The 24,791-nt window shown below is 37.9% G+C and overlaps 2 protein-coding genes across 2 annotated transcripts in view; one reads left to right on the top strand and one right to left on the bottom strand.

Annotated features, from left to right (window-relative positions):
* The first annotated feature begins 1,272 nt into the window (after nt 1-1,272).
* LOC131688641 (polyserase-2-like) lies at nt 1,273-11,820 on the top strand. Its single transcript, XM_058973050.1, has 8 exons — nt 1,273-1,344; nt 1,544-1,651; nt 8,497-9,433; nt 9,494-9,718; nt 9,777-9,850; nt 9,906-9,997; nt 10,058-10,278; nt 10,337-11,820. Exons 3-8 carry the CDS (start codon nt 8,767-8,769, stop codon nt 10,681-10,683), a joined length of 1,626 nt encoding a protein of 541 aa, XP_058829033.1. The 5' UTR covers nt 1,273-1,344; nt 1,544-1,651; nt 8,497-8,766; the 3' UTR covers nt 10,684-11,820.
* Nucleotides 2,583-24,791, bottom strand: part of LOC131688640 (polyserase-2-like) — a 38,459-nt gene continuing 16,250 nt past the window's right edge. The window contains exon 7 of the mRNA XM_058973047.1: nt 2,583-2,813. Within this exon, the coding sequence (XP_058829030.1) occupies nt 2,810-2,813 (4 nt within the window). The 3' untranslated portion in view covers nt 2,583-2,809. The remainder of the gene's footprint in view (nt 2,814-24,791) is intronic.

Genomic DNA, 24,791 nt, shown 5'->3' with positions numbered 1-24,791 from the left:
AAAATCTGCAAGCGAGAGACGTCCTACAAGTTTCAGAACAGTCCTTTATATTTCGAGAGATTGCTATCTTACAAAGACATCGTTAGAATATCAGAAAATTTGTACGACATTCGTACATGATGGCGAAGGATTCATAGCTAAAAAGTATTTTTTCACATCGGAATGTCATTAAATGAACATTTGCGTTAGGTATAGGTTCTTAATAAGGTATATCCACAAACTAATGGACCTAACACAGTGACATATTGGATTATGAGTCTAATTATCTATATATTTAAACTGGCGATATGTATCTAAGTATTAGTTACTTCGGTATAGTCTTTAAACTTTCAGGCACTAATTTTCGTGAATACATTGATTTGTAGTGATGTTAATATTGGGATAAAAACGAAAATTTCAAGGAATAATGCTTTTTTTCAAAATGAATCTTTTAAGAACAAACCTAAGTTATATAAATTCATTGTTGGGAGAAACAGCCAAACACTGCTTTTAAGGAACCCCTACTAACACATAGATATGTATCGCTCGTACAAATATATAGATAAATAATACTCTTAATTAAGTTACTCAAACTTATCCGTTACACAAGGTTGCGAAAGAAAAATATTGTAAAATGTTGAATAAAAAAATGTTTCTAAAGATGGTAGCACCCCCTTAAGAAAAGTGAAGGTGCTAGCCGATTTATAGGTATAATCAAACATCAAGAAACTCAGCTGGACACCTAATCACAGAAAACATCAACGAGAGTTAAAAAATACTTTTGTTCACCATTTTTCAGTTTGAAACGACGGTGCGGCATCCCTTCCGCAATGACCTTTTTTTGAAAATGTTCGTGAAAATTTAATGAATTTTTTCATGACAAAAACCATTTCACAGTATTTTGGAAACTAATCACAATTGATAAAAATAATTTAATCGAATATTGAATGGTTTACTTGGATGCAGGATCGATTTTAAGAAATGTGCGGTATCTCTCCCCAATTTACCCTATATTTTGACACTTGCAAGTTATTTTTGGCAACACGGAATTGACGACTGCCAGTAATTCGATCGGCCATTTTGCGAATCATGGGAAAGAATTACGTGAACGTGGCGACGAAAGAATTGCGAATTTCGGTAAATGTAAAAAATTCAGTATTTGGGCAGAAGTAAAATAGAGGCAGGTATTAATCTTCATGCGAAATTAGATTTATTGCAATAAGATTCTTTTCAGCATCAAGCGCCTATTCCAGACCAAGATATGGCTGAAAGAAAAACGCATCGGTGCAGGTCGTCAGCTTACTTTGAAAACATAAAAAGAATTATCGTTAAACAAAATGACAGTATCATAAGAAGTAATAACAGGTAAGCGAACTTTTCTCTCTTCTGGTGCACTAGCATCCGGTATAGTTATGCAGTTATTGATTGGAAAACACCGGGGCGATGGTTTACACTGGTGGTGCACTTTTGAGCAGCTGTGGGAACAAAATTATTCCAGTGGTTTACTCTTCTACTCGAAAATGCAGCACCAAAACTTTTAACTAATTCAATGGTATATTTTCAGCAAAATGCCAGTATTTACTCCGGTACCAGCACGCCAAACGAGCTCGCGGTGGATCCCTTTTATAAGGATCAAGCAATACGCCCAAACATACCTGATGCTTCGGTTGAGGTAAGTAAGTTATGTAAAATCGGATGAGCATTATCCGATTTGATTTGTTATAGAAAAGAAACAATCTTACAAGAGGATTCGCCGGAAGACGATACATATAGTAAGTTATGTACCAAAAAAACCTGGTTACGTAACACTATTCTAACATTAAATTCTATTACTGCATGTTTCTTATAGAATGCATTTGTGAACAGCAACCCAATATAGACGATCTGCTATAGCAAAACACGACATTAAAAATTCAGAATGAAAAGCTGAAGGGAAAATTCAAGGATGCAACGATGAGATGTTTATATCTTACTGTCGCTCTAAGTTCAAAGCCGCTCGGTTTAAAGCCTCGTGAGTCAATTTTTACCGAAATGGAAGGTTATCCTAGCAAACACGAACTGCAAGAATTTTCAGAAGCTGCTTGCAAATTGCGATTACACATTTGTAAAATTACTCATGCTTGAACTTTGGCTCAGAGTATTGCCAAATCTTTCGGTTACGGGTAAAAAGTGAAATAACCCTACGGATCGGTGCTGCAATGTGAGTTCAAATAACCAATCACTACAACAACTATTGGCTCTTGAACCAGAAAAAGTTGAATACGTCACAGGTAGTTGTCGATTATAAGAGAGCTTCAATGTGATTTACATTCTCAATTTCAACCTATTGACAGTTCCCGAATTCCAGTAAATTTGTATTAGTTGAACGACATTTGAAGAATCTATACTGCATGTTAGTAATTCAGTTTTTGATTAAATAGAACAATTGTTCAATTAATCATAGGCATTTTCATATCAATGTATATGTTTATAAAGAGACTGAATTCATGGCAAACTTCCAAAACACTAAACTGTTTTGTATAATTCCTGTTCGTGTACAACGAATAACGATACCAGCGCGCCACATTTATCTCAGCGGTGCATGCAACCGACCAATGGCTCCATTGTTCATCGATCAGTTAGCAGCTAATCGAGAAACGTCAAACGGTCCGCATACCTACCGAGTGAAGTACGAGTGCGCAAAATAATAATTTGATAAGTTTAGTTAAATTGTAGTGTAGTGAATTTAATAAATGGAAGTAAACCATAAGAAGTGGAAAGTAAATGTGCGTAAGGGAGTACATACCTCTTCATTGTTGTACCTCAGTTCGTCGACTTCGAAGTCCACCGGTCACCTGTAATGAAAGGATTAATTACTTGCCGGTTGCATCACCGTTCTGCTCTGTCGCTTCGGACTTCGAACCTGTAAGTTAGCCTGCTCTACCTGTGCTACTCGACAATTCCAATTGGTTTCAATCATTCTTACAAAGTTGCATTTCGGCTTCGCCTGATCAGAAACCGACACTAACTTTTTGTCGTAATAGATTAGCGCCGGCTTGACGCAAATCCCTTAAAACTAAAACACACTTTGTGTTTCAATCGAACGACTGATCAAACGTGATGTCCCGTCCGAGCAGAAGTGCTAAGCCAAGACAAGTTTCGGTTTCACTGTGTCTCATCGGCATAAACAGAACTTCTGCTCGGACGGGACATCACGTTTGATCAGTCGTTCGATTGAAACACAAAGTGTGTTTTAGTTTTAAGGGATTTGCGTCAAGCCGGCGCTAATCTATTGCGACAAAAAGTTAGTGTCGGTTTCTGATCAGGCGAAGCCGAAACGCAACTGTGTAAGAAATAAGGATTTGTGCCCTCAAGTGCAAAGACTGGTTTTACCAACAAATTTTCACCCTAGTGAGATATAGCATAGTAGTTTCAATCAATTCCAACAGTTTTTCTTAAAGAGTGCCATATCAAGAGAAACATTTGCGACGATCTTGAAAAAATCTTATTACTCTTGTTTAAGAATAGTTTGAATGGGATCTTATCGTGGGCTCAGTTAAAACCCATCACAAGTCGTCATGGTCATTCTTCAACCCAGACCTTATTACATTACTGGAAAAAGGAGGTCGAACAAATGTGTCACGCGATTAACCTTCTTTAAGTGTTAACTTTTGGTAACAAATAAGGTATTAGCGGGTCATATTGACCCGGATTTCAAGTTAAATTTTAAGTTGCAATTTCAGCCAAATTTATATTAACTTGTACCCAAATATTACCGCTTTTGACTTGAATGACCAGTGGGAATCGGTGCGGAATGGGGTCATGTTTGGCATGCACAGAAGTATGCAGAACTATCATCATAAATCACAGGTTTATTGACAGAAAACAGAATACTAATAATAAACACAAACAAAACTAAAATGAGAAAATTTGTGCATGATAGACTTATCTTGAATGTTCCAGATTATGATCCCGATGCCGGTTCCAGCGGTAAATAGTATTTTTCATCATATTGAACAAGCAACACGGCTTGGAAGTTTATATAAAATCCCAACTAAAATAGTATATTGACAATTTGACTTACCTATTGACCGTGAATTCGACGTGAAAATCATCCGGAAGATCCGGAACATCTGTATAGCTACTCAATTAATAAATCTAGACCTAGAACTCTGAGATTGGCAATATATATCCCTGAAAGACTTGGCAATACGAAAGATGAACCCCAGGTTGCACGACATATGTTGACGTATTGCTTGAAAGTGAGCATAGAATTTGATATTACTCCAAGATTCTTCATGGAACACACCCGAGGAATAAGCAGTCCTGATTGATTATCTTTTCCAAGAGAAGATGATTGCAGAACATTTTGCGGGATTTAAGATCATACGATAATTATCGATACACAACTCGCTGACGATATCGAATAGTTTCTAGACCACTCTCTTCTTCTGGCAAAGATCGAACGGCTGAGTGCTCCATGAAATTTTACAGGATGGCTTAAATCATATCTCGTAGATCGTTCTCTGTCTGTGAAATTAGGAAGTAACGTGTCATATAGCTTCATCGACTTGTCGGGTGTACCTCAAGGGAGCAATCTCGGACCGTTGTTTTTTCTTTATTCTTCAATGACGTCTGCTATGTTATACCTCCAGGGTGCAAACTTATATACGCTGATGATCTCATACTCTTTCTCATTGTGCGGTCAATAGAGGACTGTATCGAACTTAAGCGACATCTAGATGCTCTCTGTAATTGGTGTAATCGCAACTTGTTGACTCTCAGTGCGTCCAAATGCTCTATAATATCTTTCACGCGCAGAAAAAAATCCAATTCTCTGTAGCTACAACATCACCGGCCAATTGCTAGAGAGATTGTCAGTTATCAGAGACCTTGGTGTACTCCTGGACTCGCAACTGACATTCAGAAACCATTACTCTCATGTTATAGCACAGGGAATTAGAAACCTTGGCTTCATAATAAGAATAGCCAACGAGTTTACTGATCCATTTTGTCTGTGGGCGTCGTATTATTCACTTGTTCAGTCTGTCCTGGAAGCTTCCGCAGCCGTTTGGTATCCTTATACGATTTGGACTAACAGAATTGAAGCAGTGCAAACAAGATTCCTCCGCTTTGCTCTTATGACTTTGCCGTGGCGTAACCCAACAGAGCTACCACCATACATCGATCGCTGTCGTCTGCTCGATATGGAAACTCTGGCAAAAAGGCGAAATACATTAAGAGCGGTATTTGTTGGGATTTATGCCGAAACGTCTGCGAATCTTCTGTCGTTCACGTCCTATGTGACAGATGCCATGTCTGATGGCCTTCAAACTGACGTAATCTATATGGACATTTCAGCTGCTTTCGACAAGATTAATCACGCTATTGCAGTGGCAAAATTGGATAGACTTGGCTTTGGTACCAATGTACTCCGTTGGATGCAATAGTATCTCAGTAATCGTCGTCTGGCTGTCAAAATAGGTGATTGTGTATCCGAAGAATTCTTCGCTACATCTGGTATTCCGCAAGGCAGTCATCTCGGTCCTTTGATTTTTCTCCTGTATTTCAACGACGTTAACTTTTTCTTAGAAGGACCACGGTTGTCATTCGCTGATGACCTTAAGTTATACCACATAATCCGGAATACTGACGACGCAGCTTTTCTTCAACGGCAACTAGTAAACTTTGCGGATTGGTGTGAAATCAACCGAATGACCCTAAATCCTAAAAAATGCACGATCATTACGTTTTCGAGGAAAAACCGCCAATTCGATTCGAATTCTGTCTAACAGAAGCCACGATTGACAGAGCAAATTATGTCAAAGATCTCGGAGTTTTTCTCGATGAACAATTGACATTTAAGCAGCATATCAGCTATATTGTCGCAAAAGCATCACGCTGTTTGGGGTTCATAATGAGAACTCTAAGAACTTTTCAGATATTTACTACTTGAAGTCTCTTTATTGCTCACTCGTTCGAACAACATTGGAATATTGCTCTGTTGTGTGGAACCCCCTCATTACCTCAACGGTGTCCACCGAACTGAGTCAGTACAGCGCAGGTTTGTTCGGTTTGGCCTCCGCCAGTTTCCTTGGAGCAACCAATCACACCAAGCTGGCAAGTTACGAAAGTCGCGGACAGCTTATCGGACTCGATACATTGCAAGTACGGCGGGACCTGTCCCGTGTTATGACGATTTCGGGTATTCTAAGCGATCGAATTGACTGCCCCGAGCTGCGATAAATATGAACGCTCGTCCTCGTGCTCTCCGCAATAATTTATGCCTCCGACTACCTCTTCGCCGAACTAACTATGGAGCCAACGGTGCAGTCATTGGTTTGCAGCAGACATTCAACAGAGTTTCATCCGAATTTGACTTTCACACCCCGCGTAGCAGAATACAAACCAATTTTTTAACTATTTTAAGAAATTATCATTAGGACCATACTGTGTTCGTTGATATTAACTGTAAATAAATAAATAAATAAATAAATAAAAAAATAAATAAATAAATAAATAAATAAATAAATAAATAAATAAATAAATAAATAAATAAATAAATAAATAAATAAATAAATAAATAAATAAATAAATAAATAAATAAATAAATAAATAAATAAATAAATAAATAAATAAATAAATAAATAAATAAATAAATAAATAAATAAATATTGACTGGCCAAATGGATACCGCAGATATTCTCTCAAAAATCAACATTAACGTACTCCCCAGAAATCTTAGATCACGTAACTTTTTAAGACTCGACTTTCAGCGCACCGAGTGTGGTAAGAACGAACCCATAAGGGCGAGTTGTAATGTTTTCAATAGTGTATATGACCATTTCGATTTTTATGTTTCTAGTGATGTTTTCAAGAAATGAGATTGACATATCTTATAAGATTATGTTAAAATATTTCTGTAATGTTATTGTAATGTTTTATGCCTTGTATGTAATTCTGTTATTTGTTATGTGAGATTATTGTAATTGTTGAAAAATCGTACGAAAACATTATGAGTTTTTACGCGCATTCCGAGATTTGCTTCTGAAGTGAACCTTGAAATGGGCTTTCCCATACTACAACATTAAATTTCATGTAGACCAACACGGGTCAGATGATAAATGGGCTTTTTACTCATAAAATAGCGAAATATTTCCTGAAAAATAATAATTTTCTTGAAAAATATTAACACCGAGTCGCTTGTACAAATGTTTCGCTCAATTCGCTTCACCCAAATTTATTTTAAAATCGCAAAAAAGTGTTTTTTTTACGCTGAAACCCTTGCAAAAAAACAAAGAGTATTAAAAAATTAATCTGTGTAGTCACAGCTGTCGATTGGCGCATTATGTATTTTCTTTGACGTGGCGTGTGCAATCGTGTGCACCGACGCGATCCGCTTAACGGTGGTTGATGGAATTGGCGGTCCAAATAGTACGCTCATTACGCATAAAAGTGGCGAGCGTCTCGAAAATATCTCTGTTTTCACCCAAACAAAAACCGTTTCATTAAATAGAAGCCTCCAGCTTCCCAAAATACTTACCTGTTATTTTTTCATTTTTATTTATTACTTTAATCACGGTAGCCCAGGGAAGTAACATGAGATTGTGGATGTATCTGTTTTACTTCAATGTTGTGTACTTAGACTCCTCGCTAGTCCTTCGCAGACGATCTCAATGTATTGAGATTATCGGTTAGCAAGAATCGCGTGTGTGACTTTTATGACTGCGTAAAACTTGAGGAGAATTTCGCCAGGCACGTTCGTGTGCTGGGTAACGAAAGGGGTGGGTTCTCCTTTTTCGCAACTGTCATGGGTTTTTCTCGCCTAATATGGTCATCTTTAGTATATTCCAGGACGACTTAATTTGCTATTGGAATTCATTCACCTCGTGGCTCAATCTTTAGACTACTGCAGGACTTCTATGTATGCTGTGAAGGATTCAACAATTAATGAACAGTTTGGGTGTGTCCAATGTTAACATGCATGATTATACACGTCAATAAGTCAGTATGATGCGTAGATGTTCATTAAACACTGCTATAAGTAAATGAATCCGGATAATTCACCGCTTCGACAATCAAATCTCACATTTTTACATGAAAAGTTATTAGCACTGAAACAACTTTCCCGAATAAATAAATCCGCCGGAGAATGAGCTGGCGAGTTGATTACAGTATCCCTTTTGGGCCCGCTGCCTAACTGGCTCTCATCATAAACATTACAAAACATGTCTATACTACAATGTTGTCGGTTTTATTGGTAATGGAGTATTTTGATACTTTTGTTTATTTCCACGAACATATAAAATGATAACGTTATCCGGTGAGAAATTAAGTTAAATTTCATCGCAATAAGATTTCTCTCGCTATTTGTGGAGGTGGAAAATGGTGTGACTCATCTTTTCCTGGAAAAGTTTGACATTGGCTGACCCCATTCTCGCGTGAGAGAGCGAGAATTACGATGCCTGCCAGGGCACATACACACCAGGAAACTACCACATTAGATCGTTAGAAATTCGTTTTTTTTTCTTCTTACAGATATCGAAAAATTCACAATTCCACTATTGCAATCAGTTTTGATACTATTTCATTAAAGTACACCGGCACTTTGATAATCGTTGATCGTTGGAGTCTTATTTTTCACGAGCATCTTTAACACCGTCAACTAGCCCCGATCTTCTCTAATCTACAGCCGCTGACGATGCTAGAAAGAAGTTTTCTTATCACTTAGTTTACTGAACCGTCCCACACCGATCAGTTGTAGCTGACAACTAGAACTGAGCGGTTCATATTTATTGACTTAACACAATGATAGTGACAATTCTACTGGTGATCATCGCCGCGATCACACCCTTAACAGCTCAATCCAATAACACCCCGTACCAGTGTGGAATTCAGAAACGCATCGGTGGCGTCCTGTCCAGCGGATGGACGGACGAGCTGGGACAGTGGCCGTGGCATGTGGCCTTGTTCCATCGTAATTCCGCTGGCAACCGGTACCGATGTGGTGGGACTTTGCTGAACGAACGTCACGTGCTAACCTCGGCACACTGCGTCATTCGATCCAACGGGTATCCGATGAGATCGGCCGAACTATCGGTGCACATTGGGCAGTATGATTTGTCGGAACTATCCGAAGAAATTCAAGTAATGAATGTCAGCGAGGTGCATGTGCATCCTGAGTTTGAAAGCAACCGGATTGATATTGCTTTATTGAGGCTGAGTTCGGATGTACAGTATTCCGATTACGTGATTCCGATATGTTTAGATGTATTTCCCGACGAGGAATCGCGAACGCTAGAAGGGGATCGAATTTGGGTTACCGGATGGGGTCAGCTGGAAAGTGGTGAACTTCCTCGTTTGCTGCGAACGGCACAGATGCCAGTGGTGAGTCATCAGCAGTGTGTCGAGGCTGATCCGGTGCTGTTTGGACGATTCTTGAACCAAGGGATGTTCTGCGCGGGTGATCGGAATGGTGAGTGAAGGTGGTTGTTTCGAGGCATTTCTCACCGGTTTTTGGGAAATTATTTTTAAGGTACAAGGGTCTGCAACGGGGACAGTGGCGGCGGAATATACTTCAGCGAGGGTAAACGATTCGTGCTGAAGGGAATTGTTGCCTTTTCCGGAATAGATGAAAAAAGTGGATGTAACACATTTATCGCATTCACCGATGTAGGTTACTATCTGCAATGGATTAAAAACCTAACCCTTACGGGAGATAAAATTGTCAAACCAGTTAAGAAACGAATCAGTGAAATTGGTATGTATATTTTGATAAGTTAATATTTGTTATCTAACTGGGAATGATTTTTTTTCAGAATGTGAGAAATACAAGAGAATTGCGAAAATGCGAGGTAATAAAAATTGTAGCAACTCAAGAAGTCCTCATTTGGTAAGTTTTCAAGGTTAAGATTGTCGTAACTGAATCTGAAAATTTAATTCGTTAGGTGACTATCATTTTCGATTTAATGCCAATGTCTGCGTGTTCCGGGATCCTCGTAAGTGAACAATATGTATTGTTTCCATGTCATTGTCGTGAGTACGTATATGCAATTTCTCACTAACAGGTAGCAAACTAATATTTTACGAGTTGTTTCAGTTTCAAACCGGTAAAAATTCTCATAGAATATGGTGAATATTCAATTAAGAATATAACCTGCAATCCTGGATACAATATTGGAGAACCTTACCACGATCTTGCACTGATCGAACTGATCCGTTCGGTTCGACTTTCCTCCTCACTTCTTCCACCGTGTTTGGCCAGCAATTGGACAGAGAATTTGTATGATTTGCTGCTGGTGACGGGCCACGTTAATGATTGTAGGTTGGCTGCACAGATATTATGGCGAATGTAGTTGAATATTCATTCCTATTCCAGACGAAAAGCAAAACATAATCGAAACCGTAGTGAACAAAGCAGTAGACGAAGAATATTGTTATCCAATGAAATATTACTGGAACATGCGCGACGGAGTGTCAGATGGGAACCTATGTGTGCTCAATAACGACGATGACACAAGAATGGGTTATCGGCTTTCTGGAGCAGCTCTGCAAACGAGGAGTAACCGTACCTGCATGTTCAAGCTTTTGGGTATTCAAATAGAAACTTCTACCGGTATTGGAATTGGACCGGGGTATGTTGAACTGTTCGCTCGGGTGTCCCGCCATTTGGATTGGTTGGAAGAGATTATCTGGGGATTTAACAGGGCGGTCGGAAGCATCTGATGTCAAGCCATCAACTTTTTTACATTTTTACGAAACAACAATTGATCTTTCCCGACCATTCTTTTCTAATCCAGTCAACACCAGAGCGCAGAATATTCTTTTAGTCACATCTAAAGAAATTATTTCAACCGCTTTAAATATTTTAGTCCTAATAAATGATCAGCGAAGGCTTCTAAACGTGGAAAGAAGCCTCTTCTAAGAAGACTTTTGAAACTGTCGCCCATTTCATTTCGTTTTTAAATCAAATTTTGCTAAAACGTGAAATATTGTGCAGAAAATGATAGTGATGTGTTTAACGTTAATCTTTCTTTAAATCTCCTGGAGTAGTGATAGGCAACTATTAATCAGACAGTTTATTGAAAACATGCAACGACAAAACCAACAAGCTTTAACCAAATTGCCAAAGAAATTTTCTGACATCGCAGCTGTTGGCGTCACTAAAAGCGAATGACCTCTTGATAGGCTCGATATAAGCTAATTAAACAATTACCCAGAAGTACTCAGCATATTTTTAAACTAAATGCAGATCAAAGTAAATTAGTATTTAAAAAGGTAAGCTCATTTTCCATCTGTCAGTTAACTCCAATGATCACTCGTCAGTAAACTATTCCATCATTGCTACTTCAAAACCATGTGGTTTATAAAACCCAATCAAAGTCATACATCAGTCTGTTTCTAACCACCGTAGACAATGCATTTTTTGCTTGTGTCCAAGTTAACGTAAAGCGAACGACAAAAAAAAACAGTTACATTTATTTGATGTGTATTGTCTGGTGAATACAGGAAACTGATACTTTTATTTTTGTGGTGCTTTCTATCGAGCAATATGTTCCGGCCAAATACAAATATATGCAGATGCATATGCAAATAAATCCAAATGCCAAATTACGATATATGCAGATGCATATGCAAATAAATCAATCTTTAATTTTGCATTAGAAGACCGCCTTGAGGGAAATTTATATTAAATATTCAGGAAGGGTTATGTTACTATGTCTATAGACTAAAGAAGAATATTTTAACAGATTTAATTTATTTAAAAAGAAAAATAAGATGTCTTGATTCTAAAAACGTAAACTACACCGAGGTACTAATAGAAACGGGTCTGAACAGTATTTATTTACAAATTACATTAAAAAATATTGGGATAGTAATTAAAACAAATACATTTAATTATTTTTACATACGAACAGTAAAACAGTCTACCTTCTCATCTCGAACAGACTATAAGCTAAAAAGTGTACCATAAAAAGAGAAAAGTCCCCCTGTCTCTCTTCTGTGAATAAAATGAGTGAAATAAAGTATGTATGGAAGAACACAATGGCGATTGACCATACGCAAACCCGTGTTAGAGTTACAGTGCACGAAGTGAAGCAGTTGTCAAAGGTGAAAATGGAGCTTGAGCTTATGGAAATGTTCTTTATTTGTTTATTTGTTTATTTGTTTATTTGTTGTACCGTCACCAACAGACCCCTTGGCCCCAATGGTGGTTACTTAAACTAATTACATTTCAGAATACGAATAATTTTAGTTTTTATCGAATTCCTTGTCAGGTTGAAGTCAAACGCCGTCGCCACACTGTTAAACACGCGCTGGAGTCCGGTTACAGCGCCCTGGCGCCCATAGTTAGTTCTCCTGAATGGGACTCGCAGAAGAGAGTTATTGCGCAGAGCTCGAACGCGAGCTTGAAGATCGAGGCGTCCGAGGATTGTAGGGCAATCCACCCTGGCAGACACAGTAAGTCCGAGACGAACAGGGCTCGAGAGCAGTCCCTCCGGATGCTTAGAGTATCGAGCTGTATTAACTGACAACGGTTTTCGTAGCTCGGCAGCTGAAATCTGTTTTGCCAAGGAAGATGTCGGAGTGCAAAGCGTATGAACCGGCGTTGGACGGCCTCGATTCTGTCGACACCGTTCTGGTAGTAAGGGTTCCAAACAGCAGAACAATATTCCAGTGTTGAGCGAACCAGCGCACAATAGAGAGATTTTAAACAGTATACGTCCTTAAAGTTTTTCGCTATTCGCAAGATGAACCCAAGCTGTCTTGAAGCCTTATCCACAATGGATGATGTATGTGGTTTGAACGTTAGTGCTGAATCCATGATGACTCCGAGATCCTTGACGTTAGAGTGTCTTGGAATACTCGAGTCGAAGAGATGGTAGTTAAACTGAATCGGATGGCGTTTCCGCGTGAACGTAACGATTGAGCATTTGCTCGGGTTTAAAACCATTCTGTTTAGATCACACCACGTACTAAAGCTGTCCAATTCCCTCTGAAGAAGCTCGGCATCGGTTTTATCCCGTATTTGTTGAAAAATTTTCATGTCGTCGGCAAAAGAAAGGCGGGGTCCTTGTAATTTGATGTTGACGTCATTAAAGTAGAGGAGGAATATCACTGGACCGAGATGGCTTCCTTGTGGGATGCCGGATGTAGCGAAGAATGGTGTAGATAGACAGTCCTTAATGCTGATTTGGAGCTGCCTTCCATCGAGGTAGGAACGAAACCAGCGCAGAAGTTGTCCATGAATACCGAGTTTGTCCAGCTTCGCTATTGCGATATCATGATTGATTTTGTCGAAGGCCGCAGATAGATCCATGTAAATAGCATCGGTTTGCAATCCGTCAGCGAATCCATCCATTGCATATGTTGTGAACGAGAGCAGGTTAGTCGTTGTCGATCGTTTAGGCATAAATCCGTGTTGATCGTCTGCAATGTAGTGTTTGCAGTGAAAGAAAAGAGGGTCTAAGACAACCAGCTCGAATAGTTTTGATACTGCACTTAAACACGAGATTCCTCGATAATTGTCAATGTTCGATTTGTTTCCTTTTTTGTGAACTGGAAACATGTGCGCTGCTTTCCAGCAGGAAGGGAATGTTCCAGTATTGAGTGATAGCACAAAGACTCGCCGAAGTGGTTCAAGAAGCCCGCTGATGCACTTTTTGACAAAAATCGAGGGAACGCCATCTGGGCCCGGGGAACTAGATGCTTTCAGCTTGGAATTTGCTGCAAGAACGGCAGCATTATCGACACAAATTCGGTTGATGGTTCGTCCTAGAGAAGGAGTTAGATTTGAAGCGGCAGCGACTTGTTGTGGGGAAAGGTTCTCGTCGGAAAAAACGCTTGAAAATTTGTCGGAAAACAATTGGCAAATTTCCTTAGTGTCGGTGCCTAAAACTCCATTTAATGACATACAAGATGGTAACCCGGATTCTTTTCGCTGCTCGTTCACATATTTCCAAAACGACTTGGGCTTGGATTTCAGTTGACGTTCGACGTTTCGCTGATATCTAAAAAATGCACGTCTGCTTTGCTGTTTGTATTCGTGGTTGAGTTGAAAGTAGTGGTTTCGTAATGCAAGTGTCTTATGCTTCGAGAACTTTTTAAATGCGGCTCGTTTGGCAGTTTTTAATCGTCTAAGCACTGTTGATTGCCAGGGAGGGTGTTGATTTGTGCTGACTGTTCGTTTTGGCACATGACGGTCGATTAGGTAGTTAAGAATATTAGAAAACGTCATCGCTGCTTCGTTCGCGTCATCATTGTTAAGATTTTCGTCCCAATTTATATCCAACAGCGTGCTAACGATGCTGTCGTAGTCAGCGTTTTTAAAATCGTAGACGATAGAGCTTGAGACGTCTTCAAAACTCACTCCTAGGTTACCAGCGAGTACAAGATGTAGTGGGGGATGATGGCGCACATGCTGGACTAAAGGTGTCGGAGCGGCGCAGCAGTACGGAGCGTAGTCCCGGGCACTTACAAAGCAGAGGTCCAATGTACGTCCGTTCTCGTTGATGATATTATTAATTTGCCGAAGAGTTGCGCTACTGTAGTTGTCCAAGATACAACTGGCATTGTTGATAAGCACAGATTTTTCGATATCCAATCGTAGAAATCCGTTACTTGCTGGGCACCAGGTCAAGCCAGGTAAGTTAAAGTCGCCCAGTATAACAATATCATCAGATGGGGCAGCGATCGAGGTGATGAAAGAAACGGAGGAAAGATGTACATCGATCAGGCTGTAATCACGAATTCGGTCAGGTGGAAAATACACGACACACAGGAAGAGATTGCGATCGGCAAGTTTCACTGATATCCACACTTGCTCGGAGCTCTCCCACCGCTCATCGTTGATCACTCGGGCTTTTATACCATGGCGAACGGCGATGAGTACACCACCACCTGATGTCTTGCGGCTGTTGAGGGCATTGCGATCACAGCGGAAGACATCAAATGTTGAACCAAACACCTGGTGAGACAGAGTACGGTTGTTGAGCCACGTCTCGGTTAAGGCGATGACGTCATAACAGCAGCCCGTGGTCGCGAGCAAATAGCTGTCCGTTGATGAATTTAAGCCACCAACCAAGGTTCTGCAGAGGGCGAATCAACTGCATCGCGCTCCAGAATGCAGCGATCATCATCGGCGACAGAAATAGTTGACATCTCGTCACAAGATGTTAGAGCAAAAGGCAAATTACTGGAAGCGAAGAATACATCAGCGCTTGAAGTGTTCGGATCAGATGTATACTTGCCATTTGTGGCGGGTTGGAAGACCCTTTCACCCATCCCACACACAGGACCGGGACGACTGATGATCGCTGGCTGCAATTGCTCGACTGTGGCGGGGGGCTCGAGGGCTTCCATAGTGCCAACTGCGGTGCGTCCCAGTATGCGTTGAACCCCGATGGAGCGATGCGGAGAGCAGGAACGGGACGGTAGTAGCTTACGGCGAGTGTTGGACGATGAACTAGAAGCGTGAATCGGTTTAACCGTTGTATCGTTACAATTTGTATAATACTTGCCGAGAAAGGCGGCTTGGAAGACCCCTTCTCCACCCACACATACAGGACCGGGACGACTGCTGAACGCTGGCTGCAAGGGCTCGACTGTAGCGGGGGGATCGAGGGCTTCCATTGTACCAACTGCATTGCGTCCCAGTATGCGATCAGCGTCGACACTCCTTCACAATGGCGGTTATTCAACTTTATCATATTCATAATGTGATACTGATAAAGTTCTGTAGTTGAACTTAATTTTGGTTTCAGTGGAGGAATGGCTACGCTCCTGGCTTTAGTGATTGTGTATAGAAACGGTGTACTCCGAGTTTTTTAAATTTCAAACTTTCGGGTTCAAGTTTTCCTTAGGGCGCTGTCGGAGTAAACGCGTGGAATTCGGTTAAAGCGTACAGCAAATCAAAACGAGTAGAAATCTACGGTAAGTAGAGACAATACAAAATTATCTATCAATAGGGGTTTTGACAGTCGCAAGTATTTGGAAAGTTTTCAAAAGTGTCGCGAGTGCTCGTACTTTTTGTTTCACATTGAATTAAAATTGCACATTAAGATTAAACGATGTATATTGTTAACACAAACTATTCCAGCAGGAATGGTTTTCGATAAAAAATTAGAAATTTCGTTCAAGTACGCCGGGCAAGATTGTTTGAATCTGTCATCATTATGCCTCTTGGTTCCCCATGCGTTAGACGTCGATTTATCTTACTTTCCGGTTAAGATACGATTTATAAGTTTCTCAGAACATTACAAATTCGACGTTCAATAATGGTAAATATGAATGCGAATTCCAACCCCCCCAGTAATTCGTTTTGCCATAGGCAGATATAACTGGACGCGAATGGTGCTAGCCTAGGATTCAGCTCGGGTGCCTAAAATTTAAAATCTTTGGGATCTTTGGTTAATTCTCCATATTAACAAGGCAGGTTTGGATCGGGTTTCTCAAATTTTAAATTTGGGCGATGGGAATGAGAGAGTTATGGGTCAGTAGTAGGTGGGATGGGGTGGTAGTCTGAGGGTGATGTAGTGAAGAAGGATCTTGAACACAGAATGGGCAAAAATCTAAAACGAAAAAAGCAGTTTTTTCATACCGTGTGTTAAATCTTCATAAATCGATCAGCACTACTGTAACCAGCGATGCCAACCTTCCAGTTAAAACTGGATTCTTCCAGTTTTTTTTACTCGATCCAGTCAAACAGACAAATGTGTAAATCGTCCAGTTTTTTTTAAATATTGTCCAGTTTTATCCAGTTTTTTTCCAGAGGTATGTGCTAAAATTATTTCCTCACTATTTGCAACACAAAAGTAGTTTACTATATAAAATAATAATAAATAATAAAATAAATGAAATTGTGAAGAGTACATCCTCTCTGGGAAACAACTTAATTGTTTTTCAGTAACCATATTTTGCTGCACCCTGTCATATTTCAATACACATTAGAAATTGATACGCTATGGAGTGCAAGATTAGCAAATATCGTTAATTAAAATGAATATTGTTTTTAGTCTGTTTACTACATACGACACAGTGCGTTAGCTTGAAGGTACCAATTTTTTCGTTTAACATTTCAAATTACCTAAAACTTGCCATGTGAAATTTTCTAAAAGTTATATTTAAATAGTAGCGATCACTTTTATACAATCCTTAACTAGAAATTCGCTGCTATGTACTTTGCTATACGTAATCGAATTTTTAATAAAATATATTTATGATAATTGTTTTCTTATCTTTTCTATTAGCTGAATGGATATTGTTTAGCTTCATGTTTGAGAATGAGTTTTATTGAAGATAGATTCATTTTATTTTATAAAACTTTGCATCCTTGTTTGCAAGGATAAATTTGGTTTTTCGGCTATCCAGTTTTTTCCAGTTTTTTTTTAAGAGAGGTTCCACTTTTTACATTTCTTATAAAAGAAATGTATAGAATTCGCTCAAACTTTCAAAAAATTTTCCGAGGCCCGGAGGGCCGAGTCTTATATACCAATCGACTCAGCTCGACGATTTGGGACAATGTCTGTGTGTGTGTGTGTGTGTCTGTGTGTGTGTGTGTGTATGTAACGGACAAATTCTCATTCGTGTTTCTCAGCAATGGCTGAACCGATCTTATCCAAACCAATTTTAAATGAAAGAACTAAAAAACAGTATGAACGCCATTAATTTGTTTTTGATTCTGATGTTTAGTTTCCAAGATATGAATGTTTGAATGCGTAAAAATGGCGTTTGTGGCAGTTTTTTTAAATTATCTGCCGAAATTGACAATATAGATTAACAATTTATAAGTTTTTAGACAGCTTTAACAAATACCTTTCGAACAAGCTATAGATTGTTGAAATCGGACTATTATCAAAAGAGATATTTAACATTAAAGGCGGACGAAAGATTTTCATCATTTCCCATTGCCAGAAATATGACCAAAAACATGTAATCTATTATTAACGCCAAAACGGCTTATTTTAGGTCAATAGTATCTTCGGAGAATATAATGGAGGCAATACGCCCTTTCTTTTGGTATTGTGCTTTTACTGACTAATCTCCCTATGAGTGAGATATTTTCACAAATTTTCTTGGAAGTGATTATATCGAAATGATGCCTTCAGCAAATTTGTAGCTCTTACTTTTGCGAATAACTTTACTGAAGACATAAAATATCTATTTTGAATACTTTAAAAGTTATGGCTTGTTGTTTGTGGATTACCTTTTGTCGCCCATTTATTGTTCAATATAGTAATAATCCATTGAAATAAGCCAAACATTATTACGATAAAAAGAATTTGGTATTTCATTTTTCTATCTGCAACCGCTAGAAATAATCACCGAACACTTCCAAGTTGTCTGGAAGGAACTTGATACCTTATCAGTGCAAAAATGTTCATTTGTACGAACCTTCTGACTGCAATTTTTCTAACTTATAACCAACGGATCGATCGGAAACATATCGGAAAATGAAAGTGAAGTAAATAACTCCAAGCAACGGCGTTGCCAAGAGAAGGTTTTGGGGTTTAACAACTTCCCTCCCTACCACACCCAAAAAAGATATTGGATTGCAATTGAAAATTTATTGATGCAGACTGATTTAATTCAATATTACAATAACAATTATCTGATCCTTACATTGATAACCTGTTGTTGTAAACATCATGAGGACTTTTGATAAATTGTCGGAATGGGGTCCTGATATGTAATTGATCTATTGGTCTTGATTTCACAGTTGCCTAATAGCATCAATATCAAATTCCTGCCTGAAAATATTCCAATAGAAAATTCCAGAGTTCTGTAATCAATCATAATCCTCAGATTTATTTTCAAATTGAGCTCGCTTTTGTAGAGATGTACTGTAATGAGGGTCTTTATTTAATAGAAAGCGAAGTTAAAATTGATTTAATGTCTATGAAACATTTGCTAAAAATGTTTTTGCCTTTCTCATTCACTCTAAAATTCGTCAATCTAATCCCGACCGGGAGGGCCGAGTGTCATATGCTAATCGACTCAGTTCGTCGAGATAGGAAAATGTATGTGTGTGTATGCATGTATGTGTGTTTGTGGAAAAAAATATGACCTCTGTTAATCAGAGATGGCTGGATCAATTTTGCACAAAGTTAGTCTCAAATGAAAGTTACAACCTTCCCATCGGCTGCAATTGATTTTTTTATTGATTGGACTTCCGATTCCGGAGTTAGGAGTTGAAGAGTGCAATCACACAGCAAATTCCCATATAAACTGAAATGAAAAAATTTCAAAATCAAATTTGTATTTTTGATGCCAAATGACTTTAAAATGCATGAAACATTGAGATACTTGTCAAAAATTGACTTCTTTGGACTTTGGTACATTTTTGCCTTTCTCATATAGAAAGGTTATGCAATCACTCTAAAAATCGTCAATCATACCGGCCCGGAGGGAGTATGCAGTGAGGGGTTGCTGTTTTAAAATTAAAACTAGTTTAAAATTTCTTAACAAGTTGAAAATTTTCGGCAGGACCCGGACCTCCCGGATCTTACTATGTGATACTGAAACATCGCTTGAAACCAGCATCGGTCAAGCGATGTTTCAGTATCACATAGTATCTCAAGATCGTGGCTGTCGATCCATTGTACGTATGTGCAAATCGTACTGAACATGTAATATTCATTTCCACCATCGTATTGAACATAACCAGCCATGGAATCGTAGTCTGGACAAATGAGAAAAGCCCAATTGCACCACTAGGTGGATCAAAATAGGTTTTTATTTTGGGAATGCGTCGAGTTGAGACGAAAACGTAAGATGATTAATAACGAGGATAACACTTTCCGAATGTAGAGAGAAATTTATGAAAAATGACGATTTCCATTCGACTCTAGCAGGTCCTGGTCGATTTTGATGAGAATTTGATTTTTGTTGTATGACCAATTATATGTATAGGTCAAATGTTCCAAAACAATAATTTAAGGTCAAGATAGCATAATTTTGAAACCGCCAATTTCGGAGGTTTAGTATCTTCGATGAGTTTTACAAACGAACAGCGCATCATTTGATAAAGTAATTTTGACGGTATATCGTCCAAGAAGTATTTATGGTGAATTTTCTCAGGTTAATATTCATGACTACAATAAAGTCTCAACAAATTTGCTAAAGACACGAACTCTGTTACTATTGTCTGAAAAATTAATTCTGCATAATTTTAAAACTTCAAAAATTACGGTTTCGGAATTATGCCGTTTGGACAGTAAGATCGATTTTCACCAAACTCCCACAAATTGTAAAATTGGTATTGTAAAAAAACGTAAGGGCGATACTTCAATGCTGATAGGTGGGACCGAAAAATTAACCAACGCCAAAGGGACTATATTCTATATATACTATCATTTTGTCAATTTCAATAGCAAACACAAATTTTAATTTAATAATTTCAAATACTTTATGAAGTTTTGGGTTTCGATCACTGAATCATGCAATCTAGGATGTAAAAAACACAATAGTTCTTAAATAGGAAATAAAACCAAGTCTGGAAATATTCACTGTTGATTTTCTTTGAATGGTATCACTGCTACTATCGCTTTTTTCAAGAAAAAGCGTTGATTTCTTAGTTCTCAGTCGCGTTGTAAATTTGAGTAAAGTATAAACTTCAAATCGATTAAAAAAAATCGATTTTTTTGGCTCAGTACAATATACATAACCCCTTTAGGAAAATTCAGTTTTCCCACCACAATGCTTTTATTGAGGAATTTAGATATTTTACTAACAGAGCATTAGCAATAATTCGTTTGTATGTCTATTTTATTGGCCATTTTTTCGCTTTCCCATTGATTTGGTTTGAGATTTCTAGCACTGATGTTGTCCTATGCTGATTTGAGCGATTCTCTGAGTCCTGCCACTATCCCATGTAGTATGTGTTATCAAAAACATCGCGAAGCATCAAGTTCTAAATGTTCTCAAACGATATAATATCCGAAGAGAGTGATAAGAGTTATAAGAAATGTCTCATCACACTGTTAGGTGGATTAAAAGCGTTTTTTGAAAATAAAGTTGGCAACGCTGACTGTAACTGTAACAACATTCTACATAAGCTGATTGATTTTTATGAAGATCTATCACACGGTATGGAAAAAACTGCTTTTTTCGTTTTAGGTTTTTTATTTATTTTTTATTGCCGAAAAACCACTCAACCGATATTTTTAATTTTTTTTTTCAATTAATCGCAATTAATTTTTCTCGTACTTTATCGATTGCTTTTTTATGCAATTTAACTACGTCTATGTTATTCAGCAATTCATTCTGAACATTTCATTCAAAGGTACCAAGTCTCTGCGCAGGCCCGTAGCCAGGATTTTGTTTCGGGAGGGGCTTAAAAATTATTGCATAAATGTAATAATTCTGATGACTTGAAACAATCACTGGAAACTGAACGTAATTATGAAAAGTTCTTAGTGAAAAAAATTCCAAAAATAAGACAATAGACACTAAAAACTCTAATAATATGTTGCCTGTTACAAGAAAGGCTATAGTGCATCGACGAATTAAATTTGATTATTTTTGATTTACAAGTTAGAAATTTCTCTAGTTACAAAAATGAATAGTTTAGAGCTCAAAGTATTAAGGGCTGCTTGAAAATGCTACGCTGCATGCTACGCTGCTTGAAAATGCTACACATTCGATACACCTTTACAATTTGTAGAAGACGCTAAATTGGAATGAGTAGAAAAATATCCAAAAACCCGTCTCATGAAACTTTACACGCATTTGCTAATCAGAAGAACGAAACCAACGTCAAGGTTGTCCCCATGAATAGGAATATATCAGTGTGAAATCAAAGTTTACCGTTGCAAAGAATGTCCGAACAAAGTGAATATCGAAATTTGCTTCAAATCTTCTGATAAGGCAGGCGATTTGTAGATGCAGAAAATAGGTTCAACTCCTATTTTCATGATCAGGTTTCTTTCTACTATTACTAGCTCTTTGACTTCATCCGAAGTTTGCGTTAACTCGACTTTATGAAATTTTCAATTTAAATGATACTGATCATGTCGTAATCAAAACAATCCTGAAAAAAACACATGTTTTTTTCATTTGACTCTCATAGGTAATGGGTTAAAGACTATCTTCGACAACATTATCAGGCAACTCAGAATAACTATCTTTTTATCTATTTAAGTTGATTCTTTTTAGGTACTTTTTATATCATTGTACTTATGAATTAAAAATATCGTAGACTGATTTTCCTAGATCCCTAAAACTATAGTAAAAGTCAAAATGTAAAGTGAGTGCAAAAACTACTGATTTCACTACAAAGCAAGAATGCCTTAGCTCTATTGACTTTTGACAATCTTGCAAAACCGTTGTAACTTGAGAAGATTACCTAGATTAAGTAAATATTATATTTGAACATTTTGGTTTTATTTATTTATTTGAAGGTTTTATTTCGGAATTCGTGGGGTTTTGGACAATGTCAAATATATATTTCAATGATTTAATCTACTAATGGAAACTACCCAGAATTTAATCTACTGAGCGAAACTGCTCAGAATCTATTCACAAATCGAAAGAAAATTACTTAGCACTGATTACTCAATGCTTCTAATTTACATAAAATTTGGTAAATATAACATTGATGACACCACCAAAATAACTAGAGACTATAAACATAGATAATAATTTCAGCATCACTTGCTTCCGACACATGGAAGAGAACACATCGCACTTGCACCTAATTTGCCGAGGCTTTCTTTTAGAGTTGTCTGTTTTAAATTACAGCAAATTATCCGTTTCCTGTAAAACTTTTGCAAAACTCTTTGCCAATTCATTAAACAAATATGAACACTAATCTGTTTAGTAATAGGTTTGTTTGTGAATAAAAATAATTAGCTCTTGATTTTTTTCAATCATCATCAAGATTGGAAGAGATGTATGATTTCTTGAAGAAAGTTGTAATGTTTGTCTGATTACATGTTTGTTTTATCACTATTTGGGTAAAAGTTTCAATTAAAGTTGTTGCACCTAACGCAACGAAGACGAAATGAGAAGATCAGAGCGCAATTCGGAAAGAACTCGTGTTGAGTGTATAGTAAAGATAGAAGAGTGATCTTGAGTCGATTTAGATTGGTTGATTTTTTCCTCTCTTTGCTCTCTTATTTAAGATTATCTCTCTCATTTTATTCCATGACGAGCAAAAACGGAACGAAAGACTGTCACATACTTAAGACATGAAATCGAAACTGTTATCCCAACTTATTGACTTATAGATTCAATCAGTCCCAACATTTTAGTCCCTCTTCGTGATTGCCTATTATTTTACCACTTTTTGCCCGGTCCACTTTTAAAAGAATTTTTTTTGCACGTTTGTCGAAGATATCACGGATTTACGGATTAACAGTGTATTAGTACGGAACGAATTACTCGTAACAATGAAATGAAGCGTTAATAAAAATGGTATTGCGTTAAAATGACGCGAAATGAAAATTCTATTCTCGGCTCAATCGTTCTCAGATAAATTGAAATACTTTTTGTGTAGCGCAGAGTAGTGTACAGAGAACAGAGTGTACAGTGTGCACTGACCTAATACAGAAATACAAAATTGTGTGCAATTCAAAAACTTATCATTTAAAAATAACAAACTGGGTCGTGGGTCTTTTATATATTTCCTTATGTAAACAATAAAAATAATATAACGAGTTTATGTGGTTGTCCTACAGATCTCGCGCAAGCGCTTAGCCATTGCACGTGGAAACCTGTTTACGAGGCTAGGAAATATTTTTTTCCTCACCAACTATGTCTTGGGGGGGGGGAGTAGTTCATTTCTATCTCGCTATTGTACATTTCCGTGTCATCATCGTAGTTGCTGCCTTTATGTTCGCGAATATCTTCCTTGCTTTTCGCCCTCAATAATTGCCCTTCCAAATAGATTCCATTTCTCCCAAATGTGACATTAATCTACGAGTAAGCGGTATCCGATCTTGTAGCGGAACATTCATTTTCTCATAGTCCATATACAGAAGGATCTTAATTATAGCATTGTCACACACAACCTTGTGCTTTAAGTTGTGCGAAATTAATGGTTTCGTCTGCACTAATTTGTTGAGCGCTAAATGCCTGCCATGGTAGAACTGGATAGAGCCGGTTTCCGAAAGTCTAATCTCTATTTACACCTTCAGGATGCGAATGATCAATAATTTTATAATCACCGCATTTGGCTGGAGCACCAATTCTTGCTTCTGCTAATCACTAATCTCGACAGATTATTACAGCGACAATTAAAGTAACAGTCTCTTGTATTCTTCAGACAAGGCACACAATATAAAAGTTACTTTTTTGTTGTTCGCTTCGCACTGGCTCGAGCAAAAGCATAAAGCACACTGAATTTCGTGACCATTGCCTTCGGTGGTTAGAAATAGCCTTCTTTAACTTTTTCTCAATAATTTGTTCAAACCAAATAAGCAACAAGTTTTGTTAAAAGTCACCGGTTTTTTTAATTTATTTTTGAAAAATTTCGGGGGGGGCTTTAGCCCCCTAGCCCCCCCTCTGGCTACGTGCCTGTCTCTGCGATGAATATATTCTTATTTATTTAAGTTTTTAATGTCGATGTCTTTGTTGCACCGGCAGTGTTGGAAAAAGTGATCAATTTCTCCTTTAGGATTTTACCATCAGTTTTAAAATCGTTATAACAATTTTTTGAAAACTCGTATCTAGTTACGGTCTTCGACAAAGTTGGTAACCAAGGTTTGAAGTTTATAAAGCTGGTTTTTCATATTCAGTGAAATAGCGATCTTTATGCAAAATAATAGGTTTCCCCATATAAAATCCCATGCAAACTTTGAACGCAAACCCGGGAAGCAACCAGCCCGGGGACA

The sequence above is a fragment of the Topomyia yanbarensis genome, chromosome 3 (assembly GCF_030247195.1).
Source record: "Topomyia yanbarensis strain Yona2022 chromosome 3, ASM3024719v1, whole genome shotgun sequence".
Classification (NCBI taxonomy): Eukaryota; Metazoa; Arthropoda; class Insecta; order Diptera; family Culicidae; genus Topomyia; species Topomyia yanbarensis.
This window is presented reverse-complemented; position numbering and strand designations above follow the sequence as displayed.

Coding starts and splice junctions, on each gene's coding strand:
- LOC131688641 (XM_058973050.1), top strand. CDS start 8,767: ATGATAGTGACAATTCTACTGGTGATCATCGCCGCGATCACACCCTTA. Junction 9,434..9,493: donor CTGCGCGGGTGATCGGAATG/GTGAGTGAAGGT, acceptor ATTATTTTTAAG/GTACAAGGGTCTGCAACGGG. Junction 9,851..9,905: donor ACTCAAGAAGTCCTCATTTG/GTAAGTTTTCAA, acceptor TTAATTCGTTAG/GTGACTATCATTTTCGATTT.